A 20321-nucleotide genomic window follows, 5' to 3' on the forward strand; every position below is an offset into this window, starting at 1 on the left:
TTTTTGGATTCTAATTGTTTGTTTGGATTTGTTTTTATTCTTCCTGAAGTTTCTTTTTATTTTTTCCCCTTCTTTTATAACAGCAAATATCTGTGTCATTACCAAGATTATTTATTATCTTAATCATACTGTGTGTTACATGACATCTACTTTCTTTTTTAAACCACTCTTATTAGAGCACTCTAAACTCCGTCTCCTGTATGGTCCAGTCGATCTCTAGGCAAGTTTCATAGCTGTTATTATGATGACTTCTCTGAACATATTCCTTTTTAAGAGCATTAATTTTTGTAGCTAACATTTTTCTCCTTCTTGGATTCTTTCTTTTATTAAAAAATGTTTTAATTCCAGTGCAGTTAATAGGCTGTGTTATATTAGTTTCAAATGTACAGTATAGTGATTCAATAATTTTATACATTACTCAGTATTCATCATGATAAGTATAATCTTAATCCCTTTCACCTTTTCACCCACCCCCCCCCCCACCTCCCCTGTGGTAACCATCAGTTTGTTCTCTATAGTTAAGAGTTTGTTTTTTGGTTTGTTTCTTTTTCCTTTGTTCATCTGTTTTTTAAATTCCACGTATGAGTGAAATCATATGGTATTTGTCTTTTTCTGAGTGACTTATTTCACTTAGCATTATATTCTCTAGATCCATCCATTTGTTGCAAATGGCAATATTTCAGTCTTTTTTATGGCTGAGTAATATTCCATTGTATGTCTACACCACATCTTCTTTATCTATTCATCAATCAGTGGACACCTGACTTGCTTCCATAATTTGGCTATTGTAAATTATGCTGCAATAAACATAGAGGTGCATATATCTTTTCAAATTAGTGTTTTCATATTCTTTGGGTAAGTGCCCAGTAGTGGAACTACTGGATCATATGGTAATTCTATTTTTAATTTTTTGAGGAATCTCCATACTGTTTTCCAGAGTGGCTGCACCAGTTTGCATTCCCACCGACAGTGCAGGAGGGTTCCTTTTTCACCACATCCTTGCCAACACTTGTTTCTTATGTTTTTGGTTTTAGCCATTCTAATAGGAGTGATTTGCATTTACCTGATGATGTTGAGCATTGTTTCATGTGTCTGTTGGCCATCTGGATGTCTTCTTTGGAGAAATATCTGTTCATGTCTTCTGCCCATTTTTGATTGGATTATTCGCGTGTGTGTTTGTTGAGTTGTATAAGTTCTTTACATGTTTTGGATGCTAACCTTTTATTTGATATGTCATTTTCAAATATCATCTCCCATTCAGGAAGTTGCACTTTAGTTGTTTATTGTTTCCTTTGCTGTACAGAAGTTTTTTATTTTGATGTAGTCCCAATAGTTTATTTTTGCTTTTGTTTCCCTTGCCTGAGGAGGCATATCTAGAAAAATACTGCTATGGCCTATGTCTGAGAAATTACTGCCTATGCTCTCTATTAGGGTTTCTATGATTTTAGCTCTCACATTTAAGTCCTTAATCCATTTTGAGTTTATGTTTGTGTATAGTGTAAATAAGTGGTCCAGTTTCATTGTTTTGCATGTAGCTGTTCAGTTTTCCCAACACCATTTATTGAAGAGACTGTCTGGATTCTAATTCTTAGAAGGACTTTTTGTAATTATGGTAGGTACATGCACGTACAAATGACAGGCACTGCATAGAGTGGTTTTGAAGTTTCTTCCTCAAAATAAAATTTCCGAATAAATTATAAGCAATATTGGAAGGCAGCTTTTTTTTTTTTTTGTTATTCCTGCTCAAAACTTCTGATACTACTTGTTTTCATCACTACTATTAGCTATTCTGTTTCCTTTATCATTTTATCCATTTCCCTAGTGGTAAAAGCATGAAATCATGGCAGACAGACAAAATTACAGAGGCAGAGAATAGATTAGTGGTCACCAGGGGACAGGTATGGGTAGGAAGGGTACAAATAAAGGGGTAACACAAGAGAGTTCCTTTGGAACTTTGTGTATTTTGATGGTGGTGGTAGTTAGATGAATCTAGCCATGGGATAAAATTTCATAGAACTACACACACACACATGAATGCATGTAAAAAAAAGGTGAAAATTGAACAAGGACTGTAATTTCCTTAATAGTACTGTACCAATGTCAGTTTCTTGGTTTTGATATTATACTACAGTTATGTAAGATGTCACCATTGGGGGAAGCTGAGAAAAGCATTCACAGTACAGGGTACTATTTACACATCCTTCTGTGAGCCTATAATTATTTCAAACTTTCTGTGAGTCTATAAGTTTCAAACTTATAACAGGCAACAACAACCAAGTCTCAGCATTATTTTAAAGAAATGAAAGAGGTAGCACCCGCGAGTAAGCAGCCCATAATAACAAGCTTTCTCCTAAGATAGTGTATATGGTGTTTCTTAAAAGTGAGTCAAGACATGCAGTTCTGGTCTCTGATTTAGATGTTAGGCAGTGATTAGGTTAAAATATGGTTAATCAGTGCACACTGCAAAAGGATCACGCTAACTTTCATGAAGTATATAAGTATATGCAGTAGATCTCTGGTCTGACTTCACTTCATGTAAGTTCTACCTTTGTCTGTCTATGCTGTCTCTGTCTGGTTCCACCAATGTATTTGCTTATGAACTTACTTCCAACAATTTGTAGAACAGAATTCTTTTTATAGCATTATTGTTATCTTTTAAAAATTCACTTATTTACATGTACTCACAGGAAGCTTTGGAAATACAGATAAAAAAAATTCCCTATAATCCCACCACTCAAAAATAAATACTGTTGATATTTTGTATGTATAGTTCCAGTTTTATTATCCCTGTGCATATAAATGCTTTTTAAAAACATATGAAATCATAATTTTATAAACTTATTTTACTTATTGACGTACTTATAACAATGCACCATTTTCCCAGATCATTACTTTTCCAACACATGATTTAATGACCACATAGAATTGCACCCTGTGGATGTACAGCACCTTAACTAATCTTCTGTTATTGGCCATTTAGGCTGTTTCCAGTTTTCCACCATTAGAAACAGTATTGTCATCAGCATCCTTAAGGCTCATTTTTAATGCACATGACTTTTTCTCTTAGGAAAGAGTCTCAGAAGTGGAATTGCTGGGGTAGGCAAAATGTCAAAGCTTTTGCTTTTTATTGTGAAAGATAAGCATCATTTTAAAAAATATGTTGTACGAATAGACACTTCTCTAAAGAAGACATCCAGATGGCCAACAGGCACATGAAAAGATGCTCAATGTCACTCCTCATCAAGGAAACACAAATCAAAACCACACTCAGATACCACCTCACGCCAGTCAGAGTGGCTAAAATGAACAAATCAGGAGACTATAGATGCTGGCGAGGATGTGGAGAAACGGGAACCCTCTTGCACTGTTGGTGGGAATGCAAACTGGTGCAGCCGCTCTGGAAAACAGTGTGGAGGTTCCTCAAAAAATTAAAAATAAATCTACCCTATGACCCCACAAGAGCACTGCTAGGAATTTACCCAAGGGATAAATGGAGTGCTGATGCATAGGGGCACTTGTACCCCAATGTTTATAACAGCCCTTTCAACAATAGCCAAATTATGGAAAGAGCCTAAATGTCCATCCACTGATGAATAGATAAAGAAATTATGGTTTATATACACAATGGAATACTACGTGGCAATGAGAAAGAATGAAATATGGCCTTTTGTAGCAACGTGGATGGAACTGGAGAATGTTATGCTAAGTGAAATAAGTCCTACAGAGAAAGACAGATACCATATGTTTTCACTCTTATGTGGATCCTGAGAAACTTGACAGAAGACATGGGGGAGGGGAAGGGAAAAAAAAAAAAAGAGAGGGAGGGAGGCAAACCTTAAGAGATCTTAAAAACTGAGAATAAACTGAGGGTTGATGGGGGGTGGGAGGGAGGGGAGGGTGGGTGAGGGATATTGAGGAGGGCACCTGTTGGGATGAGCATTGGGTGTTGTATGGAAACTGATTTGACAATAAATTTCATATTAAAAAAATATGTTGTAAAGAAAACCTTAATTGAATAAGATTGCTGTACCTACAGGGAAACTTAGGATCAGTTTCTTTAGAATGATTTCTCACTTCTTAGAGACAACTGCCATTACCAAATAGGATAATTGCTTTGACTGACTTAGAAGAAAAACATTGAAACTATCTGAATAAACAAGTTATGCAAGAATTTTTTGCTATTCTTTTATTTTTGTTAAGCAATGAGAGTAAAAGTAATTTATTCAAATAAGAAGAAAACAAATGGAATCACATGCCACTAGTGAGGAATGGAGTATTTACATTTCCCCCTCTTCCCATTTGATACTGATTAAAACATGTTTTTGGTTATTTACTTTTTAAGCATTATGACTGTGCACATATACCACCAGCTTTACATACAGTGAAGGAGTATGGGTAAAAAAATTTATGGGAAAAATGCACTACAGTAGTTGTAATGTTGCAGAATTTTGTCACATTTTTCTAGTTGTGAATGTCCTGTTGGTGAGCATGAAGACGACTGGTTCTGGATTAAAGATCATCATTGATTGGGCACCTGTATTTTGCTGGTATACCTCAGTTGCATGTTTTTCTAAGTGGGTGAATATGTCACTTTGCTTGTTTAGGTAACCATCAAAACAATCTGACCCTTCTCATTGTGAAGCTAAATCCTTAACAACAGGTTTTCTCTAGTTTATCAAGTGAGGCTCCCTGTTATGCTGCCACCTCCAGATAATTATGACCATTGTTTTCAGCCTCAACTCGTTTCTTGGACTTTTCATTAGTCCCTTCTTCATGGGAAGATGCTCAACACAGAAGGAACACAGATCATGCCAGGAAGGATGGAAACAAGATTTGGATACTTTTTTTTTTTTTTAATGTTTTTATTTTATTTTTGAGACAGAGAGAGACAGAGCATGAACGGGGAGGGACAGAGAGAGAGGGAGACACAGAATCGGAAGCAGGCTCCAGGCTCTGAGCCATCAGCCCAGAGCCTGACTCGGGGCTCGAAATCACGGACCGCGAGATCGTGACCTGAGCTGAAGTCGGACGCTTAACTGACTGAGCCACCCAGGCGCCCCGAAATTTGGATACTTTTTATATAAAAAGTCTGAACTTAAAAAAAAAAAAAAAGGTCTGAACTTTTAAGTAGAATGTGTATTATCTACAGTTTTATTACCTTCCAATTAGGGTCAATGAATGGACCCTAATAAACAAGATATTTGATTCTGGGATTGATTTCCTACACTAGGAAGCAGTTAAATGTTTAGACGTTGGAAAAGCAACAAGACAGATCCATAAGTGTTTGGCATTCTTCTTTTTTCTCCTTCTTAGTCATAAGCGCATCATTTTACACTATGCATATAGTGGTGAAATTTTGTTTGAACATAATTTATGAGATCGGGATTACAAAGACTCCTTTTCCTTTCAGTTCTTTGTTGGAATTTTCTATGACTATTTATTTTTTTTTTATCAATGGCATTGAAATTTCCCTCAGAGAAATTCCTCATGCTGAGATTGGTGGTAAATACTTACTACTGGATTAGGGATTGTTATTCTGGTATGAACTTATTTTCTTCTGTGGCTGTCTGTTATGGGGCTGGTCATGGGACTTGCTTTTCATTCTTACTATAATGTAATTCTTTTTTTAAGTTTTTATTTAAATTTCAGTTAGCATACAGTGTTATATACAGTGTTATATAGACTTCAGGTGTATAATATAGTGATTCAGTACTCTGTACATCACTCAGTGCTCAGCACAAGTGCACTCCTTAATCCCTATCACCTATTTAACCCATCCCCCCCAACCCGCCTCCCCTCTGGTAACCATCAGTTGGTTCTTTATACTTAAAGAGTCTGTTTCTTGGTTCCTCTCTCTTTCTCTCTCTCTCTCCCCGCCCCCCTTTCTCTCTCTCTCTTTCTCTCTTCTCTTTGCCCCTTTTGGATTTTATCCACTGTAATGTAATTCTTTTGAAGTTGAAAACAGCCCTGTGAAGAAGCTGGCAGAGCATTCCAGGTGATAAGAGTTTCTCTAACATAGAGTGAGTTTTGCAGCACTGGGAATGGTGTATTTTTACCTGGCCTGAATTAAGATGATATTTCTCTGTCATAGTATAAATGTGGTTCAGTGTTAAAGAAATACTATCCTGGTAAGAAATAGAGTCATAATTTAAACACAAATTTTTCCCCAAATGGGACTACGTTTTTGAGTTTATCTATTCTCAGCTGTATCTTTTACTTTTGTTTCCCTTTAAACTCATCATCTGAATCTGTTACCGGCTTCCTCTTCTCCATGTGAAATTTTCTATACAAACTGAGACGAACTGTTTCTTGGAGAAACAAATGAGGCTTCATATGAAAGGGGATTTCCTTTGGGTTTGAATGAACAAAAATTATATAGATTTCTAAATATTTCACATATATATCCTTATATATAAAGATTTTTCGTATATGTTATAATAAACGTATTGCTTTTTTAACAAAAAACTGAATATGAACTTCTTGAAATTTAATGCAAAAGAAATCTGGTTTAAATCTGACCACTAAAAAATAATTTATTTAGGTGTTTTTTTTTTAAGTTTATTTATTTGGGGGGGAGAGAGAGAGAGAGAGAGAGAGAGAGAGAAGGAAAGAGAAGCAGTGGGAGAGGGAGAGAGAGAATCCCAAGCCAGCTCCATACTGTCAGTGCAGAGCCTGACACAGGGCTCAATCTCACAACCATGAGATCACGACCTGTGCCGAAATCAAGAATCAGATGCTTAACCAACTGAGCCACCCAGGCGCCCCTATTTAGGTGTGTTTTTAAAAAAAAGATCCAGGTGATATTTTTTCTTCACATTGGTATTTCATACACCTGATGAGAATTTTTTTACAAGTGACACAGAGGTCCTGTTTGCCTTTTATGATATCAAGGGCATTCCTGTAATATTTAAATGCATATATTTATAGCTATTCTCTGCTTAATTAAATTCAATATATGAGAATCCATATCTTAAAGAAAAGATTGCCGAAGAGTCAGTCTGGTGGATTTTAAACATATATTATTCACAAAAATATGAATTACCCATAGTTTTACATACCACCTTTATACATAAGAAATAGCTGTGTATTGTATGCATTAAAATATTCTTAATTTACACTTTATTAGACTTACATGATTAAAATGCTTGTGGATTAAAAATCATTGCTCTTTATTCCTGAAAACTTATAAGAATTTCTGCTTTCTTTTTCTCTAACAGATATAAGCTTACCAAAGTCGGCAACAATTTGCTATACAGCTGCCTTGCTCAAAGCAAGAGCTGTCTCTGACAAGTAAGTGAATAATAACTTGTGTGGTACTAAATGCCTGACCTGACTTAAGGAGATGTGTTGCCTCTGAGGGCTTTCTCTGGAAGTTTCTCTTAGTCTATGAAACCCCCCGCTTATGAGCATGCATTTTCTAAAATCTGCTGATCTTTTCTTTCACTACTAGAAGGAGAGAGTACATAACCCCAGGTACTTCAAGGGTGTATGGGTCCCTAAAGAGGGATTTATGTGAAATTCCATACCTCTGAGGTGACTTTTTTTTTTTTTTTTTTTTTTTTGCCAGACAGTAGATACCAAAAGGCCTGCTTGGGACTTACACACAAAATGCCTTCCTTTTACTCATTTTTTTGCGTGTTCCTCTTCCGTCAGCAGTCCAAGACTGGGTAGTAGTCATAACAAACATGTAAGATGGCAGAGGGGATGATCATCTCCCATTCTTTGACTCATCAGATCCAAACTAACTCCCCACCCAGGGTCCGTTTGCTTTGAGTTGCCATCTCGGTGGGACATTTGCCCGTTTTATTCAGGCAGGTGACTATGACATAGAGAATTTTCATAAATGTCCAAGATGACTGGCAGGTGAAAGAGAACAGTTGGCTTAACTGTTTGAGTTCATAATAAACGCTTCCATTTCCCCGATACAATCCCTCTGAAGAGCTGAAAAGCAGATAACAGAAAAAGAAAACAGCCTCTGCTATGTCAGACAGGTTTGCTGTTAAGTGTGTGTGCACTTCAAGACCGAAGTAATTTTCTTTCATTCTTTTTTATCCTGTAGATCGCCAGTACCTACTGCAACATCTTTTCTCCCTACACAGCGACTCCAGCTTGGGAGGGCAGGGCCAGGGTTGTCACAGCTTCCCCTGTGGTGTCTGCCTGCCAAGCACAGCTCTGGAGTTAGCCCTGGGTGTGAGGTGAGAAAGAGATTGCATGGTCTGGTTTTTTTCATTCACTCGGGCAGGTGTCTGGCCCGCAGTTCGGGCACGCACACCCCCTGCCGGAACGGCCCCAAGCAGGCTTGCCTGCGGAGGAGGCTGCATCGCAGCACTGACATTGGGTTGGGAGCCTCCTTTAAAATTCTCCCTAGTTCTGTTTTTAACCAAGTGCGCTCTTCTGTAACCTGGTTTTCTCTTTTTCCCACACTGTCTGCCCTCGTCAGTCCTACCCCCTCCCCTGACCTGAGCAGGTACCTCATAGAAGATTTAGATTAGCTATTTAGACAGAGAGAGACTTGACAGCCGAATTTCATTCCTGCCGAGATTAGACGCAAGCACGCTTTCTGCTTCTGCTGGGGTTTTTGTTGGCCTCGGTCTGAGGGGTCACTCAGAGGTTCCATATAGTGGAGGTTTGGAGAGCTCATGCCATTGGCTCGCTGTGGTTTTATGGGCCCTTGACGCGTAGATGCCTTTCCGGGTTGATGCCCAAGCAGTGGTCCCAACTGGATGGTGTTTGTCTTCCTGCTTTTCAGATTCTCTCCCGAGGCTGCATCTCGGCGGGGGCTGAGCACAGCAGAGATGAACGCAGTAGAGGCCATTCATAGAGCTGTGGAATTCAACCCTCACGTGCCAAAAGTGAGTCTGTGGAATCCCCACAGGAACTCGTTATGATAGCAGAGAAAGCATTCAGTGACCACAATGTCATGTCTCGAATACACCCAGTGTAAAAAAATGAATTGCAGCCAATGAATGCTGAGGCCCTATATAGTCTATGGTTATCAGCTTCATTTTTAAGCAAAAGCTACATTCAGGAGGCTTTGGGCCGATTTTTGGATTTCATATAATTAGGGTAAATTGATAGACTTAGCTTAGGTGGGTCAGGCCAGGAAGTCTGAAATTGGCAAAATATGGAGATCCCAAGAGTGTTGATGCATTTGATAGGAATTTCACACCAGTTATAGTCTTAACTTAGACCCAACTTGGGAAATGAACCTTGTTGTGAATATAAGTGGTGAAAAAAAATACTGATAAATGTGATGTTCTAGGTCTCTACAAATAAATGATACTTAATCAGTAATGGCAAGAAGATAATAGGGAGAACCTCAAAGTATGAAAAAGTGTTTTTCTTTTGACTTGTGAATGCCATTTTAGTATGTATAAGTAGTAGGAGAGGTTTGTCTTAATTGTTAACCACATGATTGACCAATTTATAAATACCCAATATTTCCCATATATTTTTTTTCCTGAATTTGGTTTTAAGGGAGTCAGATCATGGTAGAAGATATTTCTATAATCTTTTGTTTGGGAGATGGGTGTGTATTTATTATTTACCTATATTTGAGTACCTGCTATGTGATAGGCACATTGCTGAGGGCTATTTTCAGTTTCTCGATATTATAAAGTGCATTTTGACCTCTGGGAAACTTCATACAATTTACCTCAGGTACTACAAGGCATACTTTTCTTGGCAAAATGTCTAATGAAGGCTTTCACTGGTGAAAAATGACAAAAGAAGGCTATTTTGTTTTCTTGAAGTACTGTGCAAAAGGTGGTATGTATGTCCGTGTATGTGTGTATGTGATGATTTATGGAGTTACCTACTTTAATCTATTTTGTTCAGAGTGACAGTGATAAGGGACCTAACATCTTTTCTGAGCTTTTATTCAGGTCATGCTCATTTTCTCACAAAACAGGAAACTGAAGAATGGTGCACAGTACCACAGTCAGTGAAGGATATATTTATCTACTCTAGTTCCAGTGGATAATGACCATCATAATATTTGTAGACTTAGGCACTGTATATAGAGTGGCATAAAATATCTCTCTTTATTTGGTATCTTTTCAGCTATGTTAAAAGTGTTCATTCAAATTTGATTAAAAGTTAAAGCTAATCATGAAAATATTGTCCTGAACTACAGTCAACTTAGGTCATCAATTAATATTTATTGAATGCTGTTCTCTAACTACAGAGTTGTTCTGTGAGCATGTATAGGCCCTTTTAGAAGTAGTATTGAGCAATAGAGTCCTAGTTTCTGAGACTAAAACTTGGGTTTAGTTCTGGCTCTGTCATTTATGAGCCTTGGGGGGAGCTTGGGGCTTAGCATCTCTGAACTCAATGTTTTCCCTCATTTTTCAAATGAAGATAAAAGTATAAGCCTTACCTGTCTTTTGTGACAAAGACCAAGTGGGATAATATATTCAGAGTTCTTTGAAAATACTTGAACACTGTATTTTCAAAAAGTCTTAAAATTATTGACATTTGACTTGTTGGAGACCCCTGAAATCTGGGAACTGGGTCTTTTTTTTATAATATGAAATTTATTGTCAAATTGGTTTCCATACAACACCCAGTGCTCATCCCAAAAGGTGCCCTCCTCAATACCCATCACCCACCCTTCCCTCCCTCCCACCCCCCATCAACCCTCAGTTTATTCTCAGTTTTTAAGAGTCTCTTATGGTTTGCCTCCCTCCCTCTTTAACTTTTTCTTTTCCCCCTTCCCCTCCCCCATGTCTTCTGTCAAGTTTCTCAGGATCCACGTAAGAGTGAAAACATACGGTATCTGTCTTTCTCTGTAGGACTTATTTCACTTAGCATAACACTCTCCAGTTCCATCCATGTTGCTACAAAGGGCCATATTTCATTCTTTCTCATTGCCATGTAGTACTCCGTTGTGTATATAAACCACAATTTCTTTATCTATTCATCAGTGGATGGACATTTAGGCTCTTTCCATAATTTGGCTATTGTTGAAAGGGCTGCTATAAACATTGGGGTACAAGTGCCCCTATGCATCAGCACTCCATTTATCCCTTGGGTAAATTCCTAGCAGTGCTCTTGCGGGGTCATAGGGTAGATCTATTTTTAATTTTTTGAGGAACCTCCACACTGTTTTCCAGAGCGGCTGCACCAGTTTGCATTCCCCCCAACAGTGCAAGAGGGTTCCCGTTTCTCCACATCCTCGCCAGCATCTATAGTCTCCTGATTTGTTCATTTTAGCCACTCTGACCTGCGTGAGGTGATGTCTCAGTGTGGTTTTGATTTGTATTTCCCTGATGAGGAGCGACGTTGAGCATCTTTTCATGTGCCTGTTGGCCATCCGGATGGCTTCTTTACAGAAGTGTCTATTCATGTCTTCTGCCCATTTCTTCACTGGATTATTTGTTTTTTGGGTGTGGAGTTTGGTGAGTTCTTTATAGATTTTGGATACTAGCCCTTTATCTGATATGTCATTTGCAAATATCTTTTCCCATTCCGTTGGTTGCCTTTTGGTTTTGTTGATTGTTTCCTTTGCAGTACAGAAGCTTTTTATCTTCATGAGGTCCCAATAGTTCACTTTTGCTTTTAATTCCCTTGCCTTTGGGGATGTGTCAAGTAAGAACTTGCTGCGGCTGAGGTCTGAGAGGTGTTTTCCTGCTTTCTCCTCTAGGGTTTTGATGGTTTCCTGTCTCACATTCAGGTCCTTTATCCATTTTGAGTTTATTTTTGTGAATGGTGTAAGAAAGTGGTCTAGTTTCAACCTTCTGCATGTTGCTGTCCAGTTCTCCCAGCACCATTTGTTAAAGAGACTGTCTTTTTTCCATTGGATATTCTTTCCTGCTTTGTCAAAGATTAGTTGGCCATACTTTTGTGGGTCCAATTCTGGAGTCTCTGTTCTCTTCCATTGGTCTATGTGTCTGTTTTTGTGCCAATACCATACTGTCTTGATGGTTACAGCTTTGTAGTGGAGGCTAAAGTCTGGGATTGTGATGCCTCCCACTTTGGTCTTCTTCAGTATTACTTTGGCTATTTGGGGTCTTTTGTGGTCCATACAAATTTTAGGATTGCTTTGGGAACTGGGTCTTACCGCTTCCGGCTGTACCAGCCAGACCTTTGTGATCCTAGCACACGAGATAGAAAACTGGTACAATACTTGTTGGTTAGATATTTTAGTTGAAGCCGTAGTGTAATTCTGTGATGGTCTGAAATGGTTGATTGCACCTCTAGAAGAGTATTAAAAGCCCTAAGAAATAGTTTAAGTCTACCTTGGAAAAATTTAACTTAGTCAGCTAGCACTGTACCTGCAAAAAAGAATTGTTTTAAGTGGGAACATTTGAAATATTTGAATTCACTTTACTTTTTAATTATTAACTGGAGAAAAGATAGGGTACGTAGGTAAACTGATTCTCTACCACTTTGCTTTGTTGGTGATTGTGCCAAGGGGAAACTTGTTTCCAGAGCCTCTTTGTCTGTTGACATTTTCATGAGGAAAAGGACCTGTGAGTCAATGTTCAGAATTAGTTCAGAATTAACCACAAACCTTTGATGCGTGTGTACTATATACAGGCTGTTACAGACATCTTTTATTACGTGATACATTGTTTACTGGACTGTTTGCTAATACTTCAGGTAAACACACGCACACACACACGCACACGCACACACATACACACGTCGATGACTTTTCAGGCAGAAAATAGCCTTAATTCTAATGAGACATCAATGAATGATATAAACTGTTAAAACTCTTAGACTCCTGGTATAAGAAGCGGCCTTAGAGATCATCTAGGACACCTTCCCATCCTCAGTTTGAATGTCTCCTCATAATGATATTATGATGATTGTTTTTAATACTGGTTTGTATTGAATGTTTACTGTGTGCCAAACACAGTACTAAGTGAACATCTTATTTATTTTCATAACAACACCGTGAGGTGCATCATGTTATTATCCCTGCTATTCAGATGAGGGTGCTGCAGGTTTGGAGAGGTTAGGTTGCCTGCTCAGTCACATAGCTAGTAAATGACAGAGCCTGGACTGATTCTGGGTTCTCTAACCCTCACACATCACCCTCCACTGCCCCCCCACCATCCTACCAAGTTGCAGACTAGCGTAGACTTGAAGCCTTCAAATGATGGCAGGCATATCACTTCCCACGGTACTTGTGGACAATTCATATTTCGTGAAGATATTATTATATCTTAAATACTTCCATGGTTTCATTTGCTCTATGACAGGAAGTCTTCAGTGGCCTACCACAGAAATTTTCAGCAACTGCATGCTGTTTTATTCAATTATAGTCTGTTGGAAGGAGAAAAAATACTAGATGTAATAGCTGAGAACTGCTTCCCATGAATGTCCAATTTAGGTCTATCTGGTATTCTAATAAGCAGAGGCGCATACTTGATATTTCAGTATCCAATGAAAAATGTCGGTTATTTACTTCAGGAGGGTTACTCTTCAGAACAGTCTTCACCTGAAAACATGCAGAGTAGGGAGGGTGTCTCCTAAACACACCCCAGGACCAGGAAGTAAATAAAAACAGTAAAAAGCTATGTCTCTATTTTAAAGGGGGGCCTCTTACGTGGTCAAGTATTTCTGAAGCTTTGGATTGCAGCAAAGTGTAAGGAGGAAGCAGCCCATCCAAACTAAATTGTGTTACTCCCCTTCCTAGGAATTGCAGCTGTGTCCCCAGCCCTACAGAGGAAGATAGAAACTCCTTGAATGGTTCTTCAGGACCCTTCATAATCTGACCCTGCTTGTTTTTCATTTCTTCCAGCTCCTTCTAACAGTCTGTTCATTGTTCCAGAAACATTCTCTTCTCCTTCCCCCTTTGCTTCCTCTGAGGAAATCCTACTCATCCTTCACCCCCACCATTAAAAGTCACCACCAGGAAGCCTGTACCTCCCTCATGCCAGAATCAGTCTGTCCCCTCTGTGGTCTCTCACGACAGTGCATTGACTATGAAATTAATGTTTACCCCCTTTTGAGGATGACCAGTGGTATTAGGATCTTAATGATGCTGCTCATTTTTTAAGAACTGGGTACACAGTTCAAAAAGATGAAGAAATCCCTACACCATTAGAGGGTGTTTCCCATTTAATGGGAATTATTTAATTAAATTTACTTAATTTAATTCAAAATAAGAGCTTCGAATTGACAGGGAATATTCTTCATTTTTTAAAGAAAATTTCACTCATGATGCTGGACAAATGAGAGGCCATGCACATCTTGCTTCTGTACCTTCATCTATATATTGTTATAGTTTATTGGATTTTTAGTTTTAGCTTTTTCTTCCGCTTTCCCTGCAGATATGTTTCCCCACCCACCCTGCTCTGTTTTGTTTCCTTTACTGCACAGAAGCTTTTTATTTTGATGTAGTCCCACTTGTTTATTTTGACTTTGTTGCCTATGCTTTTGGTGTCATATCCAAGGAATCATTAACCATGTCAAGATTTACCCAGGAGGGTGATGCTTTTCTGCCAGTGATTCATCACTCTACACAAACCTGCGTTTTTACTAATGCTACGTACCCTTAATATGCTACAACCACATTGCAAGTATTTCCCTGCAAAGAGACACCTTTTTGGTTTAGAGAATATTTTGTTAACTCCAGGGTGCTAAAGATAAATTTTCATTTTCTGGCAACTTTCCAAAACAAGAGTAACGTACTGGTTTGTTACAAGCAGTGTTAGATTTTTTTTCACCTCTGTAGTGGTGTTATAAAAATAAATTTCTTATTACTTAGAAAAAAAATATAAGGAAGTTATTCATAGTGCTATCATCTTGTCATATCTAAGACTATTTCCTTCTAGCTTTATTTCCCCGTGCATTTTTAATACTTAGGAATCATAATCACATAGCATATACATATTTAAAAACATTAACATGGGGCTCTAAACTTGTACTTTATGGTTGGGAATTGTGGGTTATATTTATTCTTTTTGGAGGAGGAGCATAGATTTTCATAGTTCTTTGACCTTAAAAAGGCTATCTTCTAACTTACCATTAACGTCCAAATCTGTTAGCCATGTGCCATCAAACACTTTAAAATTTTCTTAGTAACTGTTTTCTGAATGATTTACTTCCTTACTTTTTGTCAAAAAACACATATCATGAAATCTACCTTCTTAACAAATGTTTAAGTGTACAGTATAGTATTGTTAACTGCATGCACATTGTTGTAACACGGATCTTTAGGACGACTAAAACCCCATTTCCACTGGACCAGCACCTCTCCATTCCTCCCTCCTCCCAGCCCCTGGTAACCACCATTGTATTTTCTGCTTCTGAGTTTGACTACTTTAGATACCTCATCCAAGTGGAATCATGCAGTGTTTGTCCCGTGACTTGTCTCACCTAGCATAATGTCCTCTAGGCTCTTCTGTGTCACAGCACAGGACAGGATTCCCATCTTCTTTAAGGCTGAATAGTATTACATTGTGTGTGTGTATTACATTTTCTTTATCCATCCATCTGTTGATGGAAATTTAGGTTGCTTCTACTTTTTTGCTATTGCGAATAATGATGCAATGAACACCGGAGTGCAAATATCTCTTCAAGACCCTGTTTTCAGTTCTTTTAGATGAATACCCAGAGTAGGATCACTGGATCATATGGTAGTTCTATTTTTAATCTTTTGAGGAAGCTCCACACTGTTTTCCATAGTGGCTGTACCATTTTGCATTCCTACTAACAGTGCACAAGGGTTCTAATTTCTTCCCTTTCTCACTAACACTTGTTACAGTCTTTTTTTTTTTTTTTTTTTTGACAATGGCCTCATACATCCTAACTTGTATGAGGTGATAGCTCATTGTGGTTTTGATTTATACTTCCCTGATAATTTGTGATTTTGAGCATCTTTTTGTGTACCTGTTGGCCATCTGTATGTCTTCTTTGGAGAAATGGCTATTTAAGTCTCTTACCCATTTTTTTAATCAAGTTATTTTGTTTGGTTTGGTTTTTTGCTATCCAATTGTAGGAGTTTCCTGTGTATTGGGGATATTAACCCCTTATCAGATGTACAGTTGCAAATATTTGCTTCCGTTTCATATGTTGCTTTTTCACTCTGTTGATTGTTTCCTTTGCTGCACAAAGGCTCTTTACTTTGATATAGTCCCACTTGTCTATTTTTACTTATGTCGCCTGTGCTTTTGGTGTCATATCCAAAAAATCATTGCCAAGACCAATGTTATGAAGTTTCTCCCTATGTTTATCACTAGGGGTTTTATAGTTTCAGGTCTTACATTTAAATCTTAAACGTATTTCAAGTTGATTTTTGTGTATGGTATAAGATAAAGGTCCAATTTCATTCTCATGCATGTGGAATCCAGTTTTCCCAGCATTATTTGTTGAAGAGAATGATTTAATTCTTGTGTTCTCTATTGCAGACATCAGGTGGTCAAGTCCAATAGCAAATCTTTTGGGCATAAAAATATTTGCGTCTTTATGTTATTTCCTTAGGATAGATATGCAAAATGAGAAATACTACATAACTTATTGAAACACATCAGGGCTCTTAATATTTGTTGCCAAATTGCTTACCTAAAAAGATTGTGGTAGTTTACAGCCCCCGTCCCCAGTCAGCAGGTAACCCCTTCTTTACCATTTTGTCACACCCTTACCAGCAGTGAGCAGTTTGCTTAAGACAGAGAAAACAAAGAAAACAAACATTTATGATTTTATTAGGTACAAATAGAGTTCTGTACTTTTAATTTGCATTTCTTTGCCACTACTAGTAAGATGGAACATTGTTAGCCATCTACTTTTATTCTTTTCTGAATTGTCAGGCCCATTATGCAGACTTCCTGTTGTTACCCGGAGGACATATTAGTATAATGATAGAGCGAAGAGTAGCAACATAAAGGTAGGCAGACCTATGAAGTGTCATTGAAAGGGTCCAAAAGTATTTGAAACAAGGACTCTCACTACTTCCTGTCCATGGTCCGAAGGGAACCGTGGGAAGAGGGAGTTGATTAGCTCCCTGCCTGTTTCCTTTTTGATAAAATGGGGATAAAAATAAAGGCTTCATAGGTCTGATGAAAAGTAAATGGAATTACATTGTGTAACCCATCCAGTACATGTGTTGGGCTTTCATCACCTTTTCCCTGGTACTTTTTAGCTCTATTTCTGCATTGGCTGGCTGGGCTACCATAGATGCTGCCTAGAAAAATGCAGTAACAAGTGCTTCTTGAAACATCTAGTGTGAAGGACAACTAGAGAGTGTAACAGTGGCATTGCAATGCCCCTGACCTTGAGTACCCACGAGGTCCCTTTAGGCCTAGAGATTTGAGAGGAGGCTCTAGCATGTTCTGGCTACAGCTAATGCCTTCTGGAATTCCCTGTTTGCAACCATTGGTAAGTCCTTTGCTTGTGGCTGATTAAGAGTTGCCCATTTCCAACCTCTGTCTCCTTTTTTTCTGGAATAGCCATCCCTGCTCTTTGCCACCAAAGCAACAATGACACATAACTAATAATGATTTTTTTAAAGCAATAAACTTTTCCTCCTAATACAATCTTACAGAAGCCTTAATGAACAAAGCAAGTAAAAGTAGAACTGTTGTGATTGAAACTGGGATGAGAAAGCAGGTAGCCCAGCAACCCCAAGGCACCTTTGCATATACAGTTTAGAAAATAACAGAAGCCCGTGGCCGATCACTACCACCACAGGAAAACCCCAAGCTTGTGAGGTCTCACACCTAGAACTGGAGGCTCCACACGCATTCAGAGGAGCAGCGGGGGGCTGAGGAAGTCCCAGCTGCTTGAGATGCCTGGGTGCTATGCGTGGAGCTGTTGAGGGAGAAAAATGCAGAAAAATCACCAGCACCAATGAAGGGAAAGCTTTTATCTTCATCTTGCCTAAAGTATGCTATGGGCTCTTCCTACTGGTCCCACCCTGGGGGCAGCTGGGTGTGCAAGGGGGCAGTCCCTGAGCGTGCTGGGGGAAGAGGGCTTGTCATGCTCCTGAAGCTCATTTTACTAGCAGGACAGCCCCGGCTTGACAAAATATTGATGTGAGGGTCCAGCCTACTAGATATGTAGTTTTTAAATTATAAGTCTCAGAGTGTGGGAAGTCATGAGAAAGTAGAGAGGAAAGAATGAAAATGTTATGACAGAAATGCATTCCTGGTAAAAATTTACATTAAAAAAAACCTCATCTAATGTTAATCTAGAAATTCTTATTTCATGGGGATTTTAAGAGGCTTGTGGGGAAAACATCCTGGTAATTGTATATGCTAATGGAGTATCCACAGGACCTTGTTAGAGTGATGGAAATTCTATTTCATGCAAACACTAATGCAGTCCTCCCTTCATGTCTTGGTAAAGCTGATTGACAGAGTATAAAATTGCTTTTTAATCCAATTTAGGAAACAAAACGTGTAGTGGGTTTTAACATTTAAAAATGCTTGAAGCGTGGAAGCAGAAACTCAAAATACTCTGGCAGATTGTCTGTGATATTGTATATCAATGGTACATTTCAGAAATATCATTTCAATATAAGTTTCTTTGAATTGAGTCATATTTTATTCCAAAGCTTTTTTGGATTAGAGAAAGGAGAATGTATTGTGGAAATATGACCTAGAGGAAAGTGAGCAGAAACCAGTTTTTAGCTACGTTTCTCAGGAATAGACAGTTTTTAAAAGGTCTCTTTCTCTAACAAAAAGCACTGTTGCTGCTCCCACCAAGGCCACTGCCATCAAGGTTACCTCTTCCTTGGTCACCAGATCCTTTGGTCTCTTGTCAAACCTTATCCTACATCATGTCTCCTCAGCGTTCTGCCCCACTGACCACTTTTTCTACCACAAGCTGTATTGGTTAGCTCCATACTGCCTTCTCTCTGGCTTTCTCTGCATTTCTGGGCCCTCTCCTCCTACATCACTTCCTCCCCTGCCCGTCCCTCAGGCTGGTTCTCTGGGAGCATCATTCACTACCCATCCTTTTCTTTCTCGAAGCTCTCCTGGGAGATCTAGGCGCTCCTGCTGCTCCATCACCCGCCTCTCCCTGCGCACCCAAACCCCTGTCTCCAGCTTCTCTTCCAGGCTCGAGACCTGCACACCCCCACTGCCTTTAGGCTGTCACTCCAGGAACTCCAGCTGTCCTTTTGTGTCTTTATCTCAGCTAACTATCTCACATTATTCTGGTATCCTAAACTAGAAATTTCACAGTCACCCTGAATGCCTTTTCTTGCCTTCAGATTCAGCCTGGCACCAAGTCCTGGGGAAGTCTGCCTCAGTTTTGTCACCCCCTCACCCAAACCATGACAGAAGCTTTCAAGACTTTGCTAATTTCAATCTCATTCCTGTCCAGTGGTTCTACACGTGACTTGCCCATTTCTTTCAAAGCCACAAACTGTACCAACTCATTTCTCAATTGCCCACTGCAGCAGTTTTCAAACTATCTTCCTAGGAGCCATAAGAATCCCTCGGACCTCCCTTGGGTCCTTCCCCCAGGGCTCCCCACAGCTTTGTTTTACATCAGTTTCACATACTCTCTGTCATGTTTCTCTTTTTCTTTTGACCAAATTTTTTCTGTTTCTCAAAGTTTGAAAACCATGGAATAAACTCTGAGTGAAGGTCACACTCTGGAGCATATCATGGAAGACCTGTTTACAATCTACTTTTCCTGCTTCCCTTGGAGAGTAGCATAAAACCTGAGTTCCAGTGACCATTTGTGCAGCCCTGCTCGAGCTACTTAACTTCCCAGTGCCTTCATCTTCCCATGTATAAGCCGGGAATCATATTATTTGCGTCGCAGAGCTTTTGTAAGGCGTACCTGAGGTAACACTTGATTCTTGTTAGTGCTTCGTCAGTGTCGGCAGTGACTGCCATGTCAGTACTTAAGGTCCTCATGATTACAAGCATATTATGCCCCTTCATGCTTTGGTGCCTTTGCCCAGCCTTGCAGGGACTTCTGCCCCCCTCCCCAACCCCCGCCGTTGTTGGAGGTAAACTAATTTGTTTAGTAAGACTGACTCATACTTTCCTTCTTCTGTGAAACCTTCTCAGACACAACGCCTCTCATTTGCTACCAGTACTAAGTCAAGTTGACCCTTAAACAAGGCAGGGGTGAAGGGTGACAACTCCCCATGCAGTTGAAAATCCACATATAACTTTTGACTCTCTAAAAACTTAACTACTAAGAACCTACTACTATTGACTAGAAGCCTTACCAATAACATATCTTGTATGTTGTATGTACTGTATACTATATTCTTAGAATAAAGTAAGCTAGAGAAAAGAAAATCATAAGGAAAACATATTTACAGTACTATAATGCATTTATTGAAAAAAATCCACATGTAAGTTGACCCACACAGTTCATACCCATATTGTGCAAGGGTCAGCTGT

The 20321-nt window shown here is 38.9% G+C and overlaps 1 protein-coding gene across 14 annotated transcripts in view; it reads left to right on the plus strand.

Moving 5' to 3' along the window:
- ST7 (suppression of tumorigenicity 7) overlaps positions 1-20321 on the plus strand; it is a 262668-nt gene that overhangs the window by 215994 nt on the left and 26353 nt on the right. For 13 of the 14 annotated variants that reach the window (XM_042970459.1, XM_042970436.1, XM_042970442.1 and 10 more), the window contains 2 exons: positions 7218-7290; positions 8750-8852. The exons of the other annotated variant lie outside the window; for it this stretch is intronic. In XM_042970459.1, the coding sequence (XP_042826393.1) occupies positions 7218-7290; positions 8750-8852 (176 nt within the window). The remainder of the gene's footprint in view (positions 1-7217; positions 7291-8749; positions 8853-20321) is intronic. 14 annotated transcript variants of the gene reach the window in all.

Source organism: Panthera tigris, chromosome A2 (assembly GCF_018350195.1).
Source record: "Panthera tigris isolate Pti1 chromosome A2, P.tigris_Pti1_mat1.1, whole genome shotgun sequence".
Taxonomy (NCBI): Eukaryota; Metazoa; Chordata; class Mammalia; order Carnivora; family Felidae; genus Panthera; species Panthera tigris.